Source organism: Saccopteryx bilineata, chromosome 2, assembly GCF_036850765.1.
Source record: "Saccopteryx bilineata isolate mSacBil1 chromosome 2, mSacBil1_pri_phased_curated, whole genome shotgun sequence".
Taxonomy (NCBI): Eukaryota; Metazoa; Chordata; class Mammalia; order Chiroptera; family Emballonuridae; genus Saccopteryx; species Saccopteryx bilineata.
In genome coordinates, this window is record NC_089491.1 from 368,962,211 (window position 1) to 368,977,514 (window position 15,304).

Genomic DNA, 15,304 nt, shown 5'->3' on the forward strand with positions numbered 1-15,304 from the left:
CCCATCTCAATCTCCTACCTGGGACCCTAATACCGCTGGGGGAAGGGACACGCTCCTCCAGTATCACTGGGCTCTGTTGAGGGGGCGCAAGGCAGCAGCTAGAAAGACAACCAACTTTAGCAAGGTAAGTGAAGTCATCCAGGGAAGAGAGAAATCCCCAGCAGCCTTTCTAGAAAGACTCATAGAGGCTTATAGAGTATATACCCCTCTAGACCCTGAGGCAGAAGAGAACAGGAGACTAGTAAATATAGCCTTTGTGACTCAGGCTGCTTCAGATATTAGGAAAAAGCTTCAGAAGATAGAGGGATTTAAAGGAGAAAATAGGAGTAAGCTATTAGAAATAGCCCAGAAAGTATTTATTAACAGGGATGATCCGGAGGTTGGCAGAGCAAAGGAGGTAGCCAAGATCCTGATTGCTGCTCAGAAACCTCCCCCCAAAGGAAAAGGGGGACAGAGGAAGGGCCAAGGATGGCGAATAGACAAAGATCAATGTGCCTATTGTATGGAGAAAGGGCACTGGAAAAGAGAGTGTCCAAGGTTGAAGGCCGATAGCCAAGGGCCAAGGCAGGGCCAAGAGGTCTTGCTCCAAACCTTAGACTGACGGGGCCAGGGCTCCATTCCTGTCAGCTCCCAGGAGCCCATGGTCACCTTAACAGTCGAAGGAAAGCCAATAGACTTCCTAGTCAACACGGGAGCCACTTAGTCCTAAAGAAACCACAGAGCCAGATGCAGAAGGCAACTACTAAGATAATAGGGGCAACGGGCAAAGCAGAAGCCTACCCATGGGCCACCGCAAGAATTACTGACTTAGGTCGAGGCACCATCACCCACTCGTTCCTAGTCATTCCAGACTGCCCTGACCCACTGCCTGGAAGGGACTTATTGTAGAAACTTCAGGCCACCATAACCTTCCGACGGGAGGAAAGCCCTATGGGGAACAAAGAGGCAGAGGTCAGCATGGAAGTAACTGTCCCACTGTCTGAAGAACACTTACTTGCCACCGTCCTAGAAGGTAAGGAGACCAAGGAAGGGGTTCCAGATGCCCTGCATGCCCGGGTACCTGAGGTTTGGGCGGAAACCAAGCCCCCAGGTTTGGCCGCTCACCAACCGCCTGTCCTGGTGCAACTGCTTAGCACTGCTAGACCAGTTAGGATCAGGCAATACCCGGTCCCAGCCCGAGCTAGACAGGGAATCGCCCGGCATTTGCAACGCCTGCTGGAGGCAAGCATCCTTCGAAGGTGCCAATCGGCCTGGAACACCCCACTGCTTCCCGTCCAGAAATCAGGGAGCCAAGACTATCATCCGGTCCAGGACTTGTGGGAGGTGAATGCGCAGGTAGAGACTATTCATCCCACAGTGCCCAACCTGTATACCTTACTGAGCTCATTGCCCCCAACCCATACCTATTATTCTGTCCTGGATTTGAAGGATGCCTTCTTTTGTATTCCCCTGGCGCCTCAGAGCCAAGAGATCTTTGCCTTTGAATGGAATGACCCAGATAATAGACTGGTGGGGCAGTTCACTTGGACCAGACTACCACAAGGGTTTAAGAGTTCCCCCACCATTTTTAATGAAGCCCTCCGCAAAGATCTGCAGGCTTTCGCTCCTCCCATTCATCGATCGTACTGCTCCAGTATGTGGATGACATCCTCATAGCTGCCAAGGACGAAGGAGAGTGTGAGGAAGCTACCTCGGACCTGCTTCAAGATCTTGGGCGAATGGGGTATCAAGTCTCCACCAAGAAGGCCCAGATTGTGACACAACCTGTAAGTTATTTGGGGTATAACTTACAGGGAGGGCAAAGGACATTGTCCAGCCAGCAAATTCAGACGGTCTTGCAGATCCCCGAGCCTACTAAGAGGCAGGTACGAGAATTCCTGGGTGCAGTAGGATACTGCCGACTGTAGATATTGGGCTTTGCAGAACTAGCTAAACCCCTACACGAACTAACCAGGGGTAAGGAAGAGCAATTCACATAGACGGATAGGGAGAAGCAAGCGTTCCAAGCGCTTAAAGAGGCCCTAGTGACTGCCCCAGCTTTGGCCCTGCCAGATCTGGCCAAACCCTTTCAGCTATTTATAGCAGAAAAGGGAGGGGTAGCTTTAGGAGTACTGAGCCAGGAACTTGGGCCGTAGAAGAGGCCTGTCACCTGTCTGTCCAAGAAACTTGATCCTGTAGCCTCGGGATGGCCAACATGTCTGAGGGCGCTTGCTGTCACCTCCATACTAGTCAAGGAGGCTAGTAAATTGACTTTAGGGCAGAACATCAAAGTCATTAGGGAACACTATGTAGAGCAAGTGCTGCGAGCATCTCCTGACAGGTGGCTATCTAATGTGTGGCTAACGCAGTATCAGGCTCAGATGCTGAACCCTCCATCTGTTCAGTTCCTCAAAACTGCTGCCCTGAACCCAGCAACCCTGTTGCCAATACCAGACTCCACTTTGGACCACAGTTGCAAACAAATCCTTGACACAGTAACTGGCTCCCGCCCGGACTTAAGGGATCAAGCATACGAGAAGGCAGACCTGACCCTCTTTACTGATGGGAGCAGTTTTATTAAGGATGGACAGCGACATGCAGGGGCAGCAGTGACCACGGAAAATAAGGTCCTGTGGCAGAAAGCACTGCCCACAGGAACATCTGCACAAAGGGCAGAGCTAATAGGACTAACCCGAGCCTTACAGATAGCAGAGGGAAAAGTTGCCAATATCTACACTGGCAGCCGGTATGCATTCGCCACTGCCCATGTCCACGAAGCCATATACAAGGAGAGAGGCTTACTGACAGCAGGGGGAAAAGACATTAAAAATCGCAATGAAATTCTTGCCCTCCTAAATGCCATTTGGCTACCTACCAAAGTTGCCATCATCCACTGCAAAGGACACCAGAGAGGGGACTCGCCTATTGTAAAGGGTAACAACCTAGCAGACTCAGCTGCAAGAGAGGCAGCCACTGGGCCACAGGAAAACTTTCTGCCATTACTGCCTAAGCCAACGGTACCTCCGGATCCTAGAAATTCCCCAGAAGAAGAGCAGGAAGGGATGTAGTTGAAAGGGAAGAAAAATCAGCAGGGATAGATAGAGCTTCCTGACTCCTGGCTCTATTTACCCCAGGGAATAGTAAAAGAAATAGTAGGAGATATTCATACTAGTACCCATCTAGGACAAAACAAGCTAGAACAACTTATCAGGAAGTATTATGTAGGGCCCAACATCAGGGATATTGTCCACTCCATTGTCTCAAGGTGCAGCATCTGTGCCAGAGTAAATGCACAGAATAAGAAGCTACCTCCCTTTGTGAGGTATCGGGGGAAAGCTCCGGGAGAACTATAGGAAATAGATTTCACAGAGATGACCCCTAGGAAGTCAGGTTATAAGTATCTATTAGTATTAATAGACACCTTCTCAGGATAGGTAGAAGCATTCCCCACGCGAGGAGAGGCTGCTTCCACAGTTTGCAAAATCTTATTAAGGGAAATCATACCTAGATATAGCATTCCCCTAGCCCTAGGATCAGACAATGGACCTGCATTTATATCCAGGATATCCCAAGAATTAGCCACTAAGTTAGGTATTAATTGGAAATTGCATTGCATTTATAGGCCCCAAAGTTCAGGACAGGTAGAAAGAATGAACAGGACTCTGAAGGAAACTATAATTAAGCTGAGAGGGGAGACCGGCGAAAACTAGGTTGAGCTCCTCCTTTTTGCCCTTTTTAGAACCAGATGTACCCCCTATCTCAATAAATGGACCCCTTATGAAATCTTATTTGGGCAACCTGTGTCCCTTGTACCTCAATTGACCAGAGGGGAACTAGAGATTTCTAATCATAATTTCCTCAAGTCCTTTCAGGCCCTGCAACACATCAGAAGTGAGGTGCAGGCCCCCCAGAGATCAGCCCAATCGAATGCGAAACACAGCTCCTGACTACCGGAGCCACCAGAGCCTGGACAGTAGGTGTGGATTCTCAACCACAGACGAGGCAACCTAGAGCCGCGGTGGAATAGACCGTTCCAGGTGATCCTGAATACACCCACAGCTATTAAGGTAGCTGAAAAGCCCTACTAGATCCACCTCTCCCACGTGAAGCCGGCCCAACCACCCGACGAAGGATCTCAGAGATAGCAAGTCAAGCGGACCCCTGGAGAGCCTCTAAAGTTCACCTTCTCCTCCACTTAGAACTAATGACTTTTTATTGTTTACCCAGTAAGGGACTAGAGTTGCAGGAATAGGTTTTAATCAGGACAGTAGATAGCACAGTTATAGCACAGAATAACACCTGGGAAAGGAACCTGCTACCTCCTGGCAAATTTCACCTTAGGTAATTCCAATTACAGTGACTATTGCCTTAACCAAGAAACCCTACCTGCCACCCTAGAGGGCCCAAAAGTAACGAAGGCACCTGAAGGACTATGGTTTGTGTGCACTCAAGGTATCTTCAAGTGTATAGTCCCCACTCATCCTGAACTTTGTATAAGTGCTTATATTATTCCACAGGTATATCTGTATAGGGGAAACCCTGAATTCCTTGTTGCTCCCCCGAGGCGGGCAAAACGAGCTCCACTCCTTATCCCTATCATAGCTACCATAGGAATTGTAGAGTCAGCAGTAGTAAGGACAGCATCCCTCATTCAAGGGGAACTTACCCTCAGACAGCTATCCAAGACATTCTCCAAAGATATTGCGCTTCTCCAAAACCAGGTAATATATCTCGAGAAGCAAATAAACTCCCTAGCCAAGGTAGCCCTTCAGAATAGGAGAGGGCTAGACCTCCTCCTCCTTGAGCAAGGACTGTGTGCTGCTTTAAGAGAAGAATGTTGTTTTCACGCTAACCACTCTGGAGTAATTAGAGAGAATATCAAGATACTTGCAAACAGATTAAAGAATAAGAACCTAGAAGAAGTCAGCCCTAGCTGGTATGCCTCTATGTTCAAGACTTCTCCTTAGTTAACTACCCTCATATCCGCAATTGCTAGACCCCTTCTATTATTATTATTGGCTCTTACCTTTGGACCAATAATCCTTAATAAGCTCCTTGCGTTCGTAAAGGAGAGGGTAAAGTTAATAGTTCTGTCCCAACCTTACACCAGTCTCCCCACTGATGAAGAATCAAGGGTTTGATTTATGCCCAAAAGAGATGGGGGAATGTTAGATTCAGGGAGGTGTGCTGTGGCTGCCAGAATGTAACTATTGAAGGAGCAGGAACAGAGAGTGCTGATGGGCCCCTGTGAGGCTGAGAACAAAGAAGGTCAGAGACTCAGAGACCCTTATCAGAAGTTTATGTTTGAAATTCGCCACTAAGCTAAACCTGGCCCCTGTTGCTATGCTGACCCCTGTTGCTATGCTGCGTGCGACCTCCCTAGCGAATAGCTAACTGCCACATCTGCTTCTGTAAAATGCTTGCTCACTTAGGATATATAAGGACCTAGCTGTAAGCGCCAGGCGCGACTCTTATTTGCAGCTCCTTGTGGGTACGGTGTCTCCAGACACCTTGAGAGCTCTCCCCTGCGCAGGTTAAACTGGCCAATAAATAAAGTAACATCTAAACTCCTGAAAGTCTCCGACGTTTGTTCTCGTACCCGATGGATGCAACAGGGGCACTCCTCCGGGAAAAGTGCACCGAAACAGACTCTGAGGCAAACATTTATTAAGGTGGGGAGAGCTTTGAGCAAGTGTGCATTGAGTCAGCAACTCTGTTATGCTCCCTTCTGCAGTCCTACAATTTCGGCTTCCTGGAACGCTTCTCCTCGGGGCAGCTGACCAGCTTCCTAGAACTTTTCTGCTTCAGGGCTTCAGGGGTGATAGTAAGTAAGCAAGGGTGGGGTCAGATAGACAAGTGGAACAGCAAAAGGGCAGTTTGGAAGTTTTGGTAAATTCATGTATCTATCAAAAATCTGATGCAGAACAGCTGCATGTGAAACCAAAAACACTTCCCAGTGTTGGTGTCAACAATCCCCACCTTTCCAGATCTGACCTGTTCTATCTAACCACCCAGTAAGAGAGCTACCAGAGCTAGCACAGTAGCAAAAGTTCAGTGGTGGGATTCAGTCGGTTTGCGCCGGTTCGCACTGGTTCGGCAGAACCAATACCTAATTTTTTGTTGAGTTCAGGGAACCGGTTGTTACAATGGCACTTGTCATCAGGGTCTAAGGTGGTTGCCTGAATAGTTGTCAATGTGGAAATCACAAGTTTACATTCCTTACTCCTTTTTAATGTTCATCTGTACAACAGCGTATTCTCAGTGCCCATAGTAATGTTCATTCCGTCCATAGGTGAAAAAAATTTCAAGTGAGGATGCCAATCAAGAAGCAATATAAAAATATCTTAAATAACAATTTTGTTTCTTGTCAGTTATTATTTATTATTTCTTCATTAATATTTTAAAACTTTCTTATAATCTAATTTTGTGTACCTCTTTTATTGTTCTTAAGTATTAAATGCATGAAGTAATAAGCTACCTTTCAGTATATATATATATATATATTTTTTTTTTTTTTTTTTTGTATTTTTCTGAAGCTAGAAACAGGGAGGCAGTCAGACAGACTCCCGCATGCACCCAACCGGGATCCACCCGGCACGCCCACCAGGGGGAAATGCTCTGCCCATCCGGGGCATCGCTCTGCTGCAACCAGAGCCACTCTAGCGCCTGGGGCAGAGGCCACGGAGCCATCCCCAGCGCCCGGGCCATCCTTTGCTCCAAGGGAGCCTCAGCTGCGGAAGGGGGAGAGACAGAGAGGAAGGAGAGGGGTAGGGGTGGAGAAGCAAATGGGCGCCTCTCCTGTGTGCCCTGGCCGGGAATCGAACCAGGGACTTCCGTATGTCAGGCCGACGCTCTACCACTGAGCCAACCGGCCAGGGCCAGTATATCATTTTTTTAATACTTAAAATGGTTATTAGGGTAGAGAACCAGTTGTTAAATTACTTGAATCCCACCACTGCATAAGTTGCTGATCATATAAAACCAAGAGCCAGGCCTGACCTGTGGTGGCACAGTGGATAAAGCGTCGACCTGGAATGCTGAGGTTGCCAGTTCAAAACCCTGGGCCTGCCCGGTCAAGGCACATATGGGAGTTGATGCTTCCTGCCCCTCCCCCCTTCTCTCTCTCTCTTCTCTAAAATGAATAAAAATTTAAAAAAATAAATTAAAAAAAGAAGAAATCTTACCATTAAAAAAAAAACAAGAGCCAGCTAAAATATAATAAACTATATATAAAATAGTCAGGTACCCATGGAACCCAAATATGTACTCACAAAGTGATGTCATATTTACAAAGAAAAAATGACAGCAGGAAGGTACTGAAGGAATTCTGAGAGAACAAGACATTTTGTCCTGTTACATTTATACCCTCTGATAAATGAGAAATTGACTTGGGTGCTCTAAAACCTGTGCTCCTAATGAACCTATTTTGTTCATTAAATTGTCCAAAACATCTAAGAATCATAACATTCTACTTAATGTAACCTTCAATAGCAGACTAAAGGAAGACTCTCTCCTACTCACACTTCTGACATTAAAGGTGTGGGGTTTCCCCATACCAACTCATCAAATACCAGCTGGCTGTCCCACAATTCAATTCTGATGCTAACTACCTGGAGTTAGTGCAGACCCCACAGATGAAGGGCTCAACCCACAGACTGGCATCCACTTCAGACAACAGTTGAAAGGCCCCATGTTACTCATACCTCTATCCAACTTGGCTACCAATCAGGTTCCCATGACCCCTTCCCTCAGGTTCGATAATTTGTTATAACATCACAGAATTCAGGGTAACACTTAACTTACACTTACCAGTTTATTATAATGGATATTATACAGAATGATGATGAAAAGACAGATGAAGAGGTCCACAGAAGGAAGTCCAGAAGGGCCGAGCACGCCCCACTGACACAGGGATTGCTCAGCAGCCTGGAAGCTCTCTGAACACTCCCATTTAGGAATTCTTTTGGAGGCTTCATCATGTAGGCGTGATTGATTATAACTAAATCTCCAGTCCCTCTCCCTTCCCTGGAGAAAGGCTGAAGAGTTCTCACCTTCTAATCCACCTTGGTTCCTCTGGCAACCAGCCCCCTCCCTGAAGCTATCTAGGGGTCCAGCAAAGTCACCTTATTATCATACAAAAAGACACTGTTATTAATTCCAGAGATTCCAGGGTCTTAGAAGCTCTTATGTCAGGAATTGAGAACTAAAGCTATTACAACAAAAAATGTTGTAATATCACCTCCTATCACCCCAATTGTAACAGAGTGAAAAGCTTCTTCTCTCTGATGGCCTCAGGCTAATATCCTGCTATAGATATGCTAACTAACTAGAGAAATTCTGCTTGAGAGTTGAGCAGCCCCCTTGTTGGCAAAGAAGCACGAAGTAATGACTGTATTTCAAAGGTTCACAGGAGTCTCCATAATGGACTCAGATCAGGGGGATTCAATGGACCAACAGAGAACAAAGAGACTAAGAAATTTCACACTCTTTCTGAGATCCCTTTAGCTGCCTACTTGTCTACAGCGTGCATCCACCCCCCTTGCCTCACCCCTTCTCCCTTCCCTTAACAATAAAAGATGCCTGAATCCACTCTCTTAAGATGGATTTGAGAACTGGTTCTCCTATATTTTTGAGCTAAGCCTTCTTGATCAATAAATATTTCCTTACTCCAAAACTCTTATCTATTGAATAATGATGGGCTTTCTTTTGAAGCATCGGGCACACAAACCTTGTACCTATAACACTACTGCTCAGAAAATTACAAAGATTTTAGAAGCTCTTGTGTCAGGAACTGGATGAAGACCAAATACGTATCTTATATTGTAGTGGTGTAAGGTACCAAAAAGCTGAAAACTGATATTGATATTCTGGGAGGAAAGGTCAGGCTTTCCTATCAGACAGACTTTCCTGTCCCGTTCCTCCTTTAGGGAGGGGAGGGAGAAGAATGTAGAAGTTTCTGGCTTGGAAGAACTATGGGTCATTCTGTTTTAAATCTAAAATAAAGTTTAACCTAGAAACTTCTTCTCTTTCAATAGGAAGCAGAATTTACATACCACCTTGCACTGATTGTAGTTCCTCCCCCTTCCTGGAATCTTGAGGGTAAAATACCTCTAGGCTAGTGAGGGAAGATGAACCCTGAAAGATTTGTAAATGTCTTTGATTGTGTTACCTTAAAAGTCTCAATGTTTCTGTGTATCCTCTAAACCAGGGGTCCCCAAACTACGGCCTGCGGGCCACATGCGGCCCCCTGAGGCCATTTATCTGCCCCGCCCCCCGCCGCACTTCCGGAAGGGGCACCTCTTTCATTGGTGGTCAGTGAGAGTAGCACATTGACCATCTCATTAGCCAAAAGCAGGCCCATAGTTCCCATTGAAATACTGGTCAGTTTGTTGATTTAAATTTACTTGTTCTTCATTTTAAATATTGTATTTGTTCCCGTTTTGTTTTTTTTACTTTAAAATAAGATATGTGCAGTGTGCATAGGGATTTGTTCATAGTTTTTTTTATAGTCCGGCCCTCCAACGGTCTGAGGGACAGTGAACTGGCCCCCTGTGTAAAAAGTTTGGGGACCCCTGTTCTAAACAAATGTTGCCAGTTCCTACCATGATGTCATGCTCTCCCCCGCCCATGTGTGATCAAGAGTATACAAGCAGCCCCAAACTATTTTTGGGACTGCATGATTTGGGTCTGATGCCCCTGTCAGCCATATGCGGCCTGCATATTTAATAAATCTCCTACTCTAATAAAACTCTTCCAAATTTATCTGGACTGGGTGTTTCTACATGAACTCAATGAAGTGAGGTACAGTGCCTTTCAGAATCTGGGGTGCGGTACTTTATAACAGTAGTATCACACAAACACAACAAAGAGTGGGGAGTTAGAACTCTCGGGGGAAAACATTTTCATTATTATTCCTTTACTGAAGAAATATTTCTTGTGTTCTTTAAACCTTTTTTTTTTTTTAAGCAAAAGACAGAGACAGAGAGAGGGACAGATAGGAACGGAAAGATAGGAAGGGAGAGAGATGAGAAGCATCAATTCTTTGTGGCAGTACCTAGTTGTTCATTGATTGCTTTCTCGTATGTGCCTTGATGGGGGGGCTTCAGCCAAGCCAGTGACCCCTTGCTCAAGCCAGTGACTTTGGAGTCACATCTATGATCCCACGCTCAAGCCAACGACCCATGCTCAAGCTGGCAAGCCAGCACTCAAGTCAGATGAGCCTGTGCTCAAGCCGGCAACCTCGTGGTTTCAAACCTGGGTCCTCTGCATCCCAGATGTTGGGCAGATAAAATATATTATGCTCACTTTGTTAAAGATGGCGCTGCCCACATGGAAGTCCGTCACCCAGGTGATATTAATGTGTGTTGGGGGTGGGCTGTGGGCTGGCAGGATCCTTGTAGCCTGGAGCTTGGTTTTAGGACTAAGCCTTTCCCACCCTTTTTGATGTGGGGTGGACTTTATATCAGAGACTTCCCTATTTTGTATATTGAATTAAAGGTTTTGATTTCTGCACTATAAAGTGGGGCAGACCGGGAGCTTGCTCTCTCGGTTCCTGAGATTAGAATTAGAGGAGAGAGCAGAGAGGAGAGCAGAGAGAGGCCACATAGAGGAGGCCAGGAGAAGCAGCCAAGATGGCGGAGTGTTGAAGGAGAAGCCAGTTAATACAGAGTTTGTGCAGAGAGAAGGAGATGGGGAACAGAGGTGAAGAAGTCTGGTGAGCTAGAAACCTTTGATTCTAGGAAACTCGGATAAGTCAGTAGCTTTGTGAGCACTGAATGAGTGGGTTTTGGAGCCCAGTGTGTGTTTTACTTGCCCGCCGGGTACAAGCTAGGATTAAAGATGATGACCCACCAGTTTTGGGCTCTGTTGTTTCTTTACCGACTGTCCGAATCCAATGAGAACCTGCATGGGCCAAGCGGCTATGATAGTGGCCATGGATACTGGCTTCACACCAGACCAACGCTTTATCCACTGCACCACCACCTGGTCAGTCTGTGTTCTTTAAACCTTGATGAAATATTTTTGAGACTGCTAAGACCAACAAATATAAATTGCATTTATTGTGTAAAAATTAAGAATGGCTTAGGCTATACAATAGTAATTGGATGTAAAGATGTGCTAATCTCAGCTTCTAGAAGAGTTGATTTTGAACTTAATCACCCTTTGAGAGAAGACATACCAGCTCGCATGATTTCATCAATCAGAAGAAGGTTTTGAGCAATCACTGTGCTGAAGAAAAAGATGACAAGGTAAGTAAAAGCTCCCAATTCACTCTTATCTTTTCCCATTAGCAATCTTCAGCTACTAAAGGTACTTTGTTTTTCAATGATGTTGGTGTGAGATTTTACAAGACAAAACTATTATAAATGCAAACTTCACCCTTGTGTTATCATCTCAATTCCTTTGCTGATCGAGTAGAAGCCTGATTATATTTTCCAGCAAAACTGACCTCACTTTTAGCACATCATTTGATTTTTCCCACTATGCATGTAGTACTACTTCAGCAAAGTCCTTTCTTCCCCTTCCCCCTCAGATAAACAGTGAGGTTAACATTTCCTCTAACAGTGCTAGAACTAAAATGTTAAAAGGACTGTAAAATGACAGACGCCAGTCTTAACCCTTTGAGTAGTACAAATGTTCATGTACATCCTCACTCAAAGGGTTAACAAAAAACTCACTACTCAAAGGGCATGGTACTTTCATACATTTAATCATTTTTCCACTGTAGGGTGCCAAAAAATAATAGAAAAATTTAACATCAATTACATTTCCCAAATCTTTCTTTTTATACAAACTTACCAAGAGTAAAGAAGTTGTTTTTTCACACAATAATTATCCCAAACTCCTGCATCTGCAGCTACCATTGGCTCACCTGCAAAGTAAACAAACTATTTTAATACTTCAATCATAATATATTGCTAATATTTGCTGTATATCCTAACAATATTTAATATATCACCAAAACTACTACTGTCACTGTCACCAGTGACCTCCATGGTGTCAAACCCAACAGGCAAGTGCCAGGTCTCATCTATCAGCATCATTTAACGTACGTGATCCCACCTTCCTGACTATTCTTCCTTCACTCGTCCTTCAGGACAGCACACTTGCCTGGTTCTTTCTTTTGTACTAGGGGCCCTTTCTGTCTGCTTTGCCGGTTCTTCCTCTTCCTCCCCGAGCTCTTACTGCTGGAGTACCTAAGCACTCCATCCTGGATTCTTCCCTTCTCTCCACACTCACTAGGCGATCTCAACTATTCTCCTGACAGAGGCGGATTTAACGGCAGGCGCACCGGGCGCACACCCTGGGCCCCGACTCCTGAAGGGTCCCTTAAAACCCTAACTTGACATTTTTTTCTAATGACACCAAGTTTGGTTTCATATATGCAATTTTAACATTAATAGTAATATTTTTTATTTAAAAATATGGTTAACATGTATTTTGATTTTCCCTCTCTCTTTTTTTTAAGGGGCCCAATATTTTCCTCTGCACCCAGGGCCTCAATCGACCTTAATCCGCCTCTTCTCCTGGACTTAACTCATATACACTTGAGATGACTCTCAAGTTTTCATCTCCACCCAGACCTCTTTCTGGAGCTCCAGACTCATATATCCAACTGTCTATTTTACTTGAAAGTCTACAGATACTTTACACTTAACTTTGCCAAAGTTCAGTGCTGATCATATCCCACACACACACTATAACCTGCTCTGCCCACTGTCTTCTCCAATGGCAATTCCAGCCTTCCAGTAAATGCCTCTGCCAGAGTAGCGAGTTATCCTCTAAACATAATTAGACCATGTCACACCTCTGCTCAGAATTACTCCCTATTCCACTACAGTAAAAGTTAAAGTCCCAAAACTGGCCCATAAGCCCCTACATAATCATACCTTCTACTACCTCCCTCACTGTCTTCCTTCCTCCTCAAAAGTAGCAGACAGTGACTTTTCCACTGGCCGGACATTCCGTCTGCCTAGGATACTCTGTTCCCAGTGCCCCACATGGCTAACTTCCTCACTTCTTTTTTTCAATAGACATAGTCTCAATGAGGCCTACCCTGACCATCCTTTTTAAATTGATACTAGCACTCAATCATCCTTATACTGTTTATTTTTTCATAGAATTTATAACTTTTAAAAATGCTAAAAATAATTATTTATTTAGAGAGAGAAGAAAGCATCAATTCATTGCTCCACTTAGTTGTACAATGGTTGCTTCTCAAACATTCCTTGACCAGGGATCAGACCAGCGACCTACAACTCAAGCTGGGCAGCAACCCCTTGCTCAAGCCAGCAACCTCGGGATCATGTAGATGACTCCTTGCTCAGGCTGGCAACCTTGGGCTCAAGTTGACAACATCAGGATCATGTAGACGAGCCCTTGCTCAAGCCAGCAACGTCAACATTGTGGGTCAATGCTCTAGCTACTGTGCCACCATAGGTTAGGCAAAATAACTTATTTATTAAGGTTATATTTTACTGTCTGCCCTTCCCCACTACAATATAAGCTCACAAGGCAGGAATTTTTGTCTTCTGTGTGAATCTCAAGAGTCAAATAAGAAGCACTCAATGACTATTACTTACATAAGTGAATACTTTAATAAGTTCAAAAGTAAACTAAAAGGAACCCAAAATTTAAATATTTATATCACCCAAACTTCTACCCCCTTACTATAAATTCTGGGTCACTATAGTATAACCTCTTTTTTTATTAAGCAACTTTTTTTTTTTCACTTTCTTACCTGTATTCAAATTGATGCCAACAGGTTGTTTTGATTCTAAATGCTCAGCCTGAACTTTTACTAGTGTTTCCTGCAGGTCATAACCAGAATTCTGAGCAAGAACCTTTATAAAGAAAAATAATAATAAATATATATAATGGAATACCTTCATATATACTGTATATCTGAATATCAAATATAAAAAAATAAGGCACTACTCTCTAGTTGTGTGTTAACATATTCATAATATAGAAATCATCTCCTGGCCTGACCTGTGGTGGCGCAGTGGATCAAGCGTCGACCTGGAAGGCTGAGGTCGCTGGTTTAAAACCCTGGGCTTGCCCCGTCAAGGCACATATGGATGTTGATGCTTCCTGCTCCTCCCCCCTTCTCTCTCTCTCTATCTCTCTATCTTTCTCTCTCTTCTCTAAAATGAATAAATAAATAAAAATAATTTTTTTTTAAAAAATCATCTTTCAAAGACTTTCATTCTTAATATAAATCAAATTATTATTTTGTATATCTAGCATTTTTCATATTTAGTCAAACATCTTTCTTATGTACGTCACACTAAATTCTGAAGAAGACATTAGTGTTCCACTATCCCCACCCCACTAAATTAATTTCCCTCCTTGCAAAAGATTTTAAAAGCAAAAAACATGAAAGGAAATAGAATAGTAGTATCCTTATTTCCTCTAGTGCCTCTAGTCACGTCTTCCGATCTTTCCTGGGCACTTGCAGAAGGAAACTTGCATATTTGTAGCATCAACATAAGAAGAAGAGTCATGACCTGCGGCAATAGGAACGGAAATACCTGCACTCCAAACCAGGTTGACCTGCAGTGGTCCCAAAGCAACAGCTGATGAGAACATATGACCAGTGTACACTAGGTTTACCAGTCTGTGTCAACAATAGCAGTGTTTTTTCAACAACAGGTCTGTGGACTGGTCCACTAGAAATTTCACGTATGCTCAGGGTGACTTCTACCTTAGCCATCCCCAAGATAATTCTACTTTCACTGGTCCCCAAGTATAAAAAGGTTGTAAACCACTGAACTATAAAATCATTATTTGCTGATTTTGCTGCTGTGGGGAAAAAAAGAAATAGATTTCTGATTCACAATGATTCCACAAATTATGAATAATTTAAAAGCAATTATCAAAGAGACTTTGCTAGCATTATTACTAAGGTTTTAATTCATGGTTATAGCATATCTAAAACTGTTTTTCTGTGCATCTAAGTGGTTTACAACCAGATAAGGCAAAGAAAAAAGAATAGTAGTTCTCTGTCCTTCTGCTGATATATGAAAAAATCTGGTTTAGCTCCTTTTCTAGGAATTATAATAACAATGGACTGCAGCCTGACCAGGCGGTGGCGCAGTGGATAGAGCATCAGACTGGGACACCGAGGATCCAGGTTCAAGACCCTGAGGTCACCAGCTTGAGCGCGGGTTCATCTGGTTTGAGTGAAAGCTCAGCAGCTTGGACCCAAGGTCGCTGGCTCGAGCAAGGGGTTACTTGGTCTGCTGAAGGCCCACGGTCAAGGCACATATGAGAAAGCAATCAATGAACAACTAAGGTGCTGCAACAAAAAACTGATGATTAA

General features: G+C 44.2%; 1 protein-coding gene across 2 annotated transcripts in view; it reads right to left on the bottom strand.

Moving 5' to 3' along the window:
* Positions 1–11,064: 11,064 nt before the first annotated feature.
* Positions 11,065–15,304, bottom strand: part of CCT6B (chaperonin containing TCP1 subunit 6B) — a 30,673-nt gene continuing 26,433 nt past the window's right edge. For both annotated transcript variants that reach the window (XM_066263339.1, XM_066263338.1), the window contains 3 exons: positions 13,721–13,823; positions 11,779–11,851; positions 11,065–11,208 (listed from right to left, as the gene is read on the bottom strand). In XM_066263339.1, the coding sequence (XP_066119436.1) occupies positions 11,136–11,208; positions 11,779–11,851; positions 13,721–13,823 (249 nt within the window). In that variant the 3' untranslated portion in view covers positions 11,065–11,135. The remainder of the gene's footprint in view (positions 11,209–11,778; positions 11,852–13,720; positions 13,824–15,304) is intronic.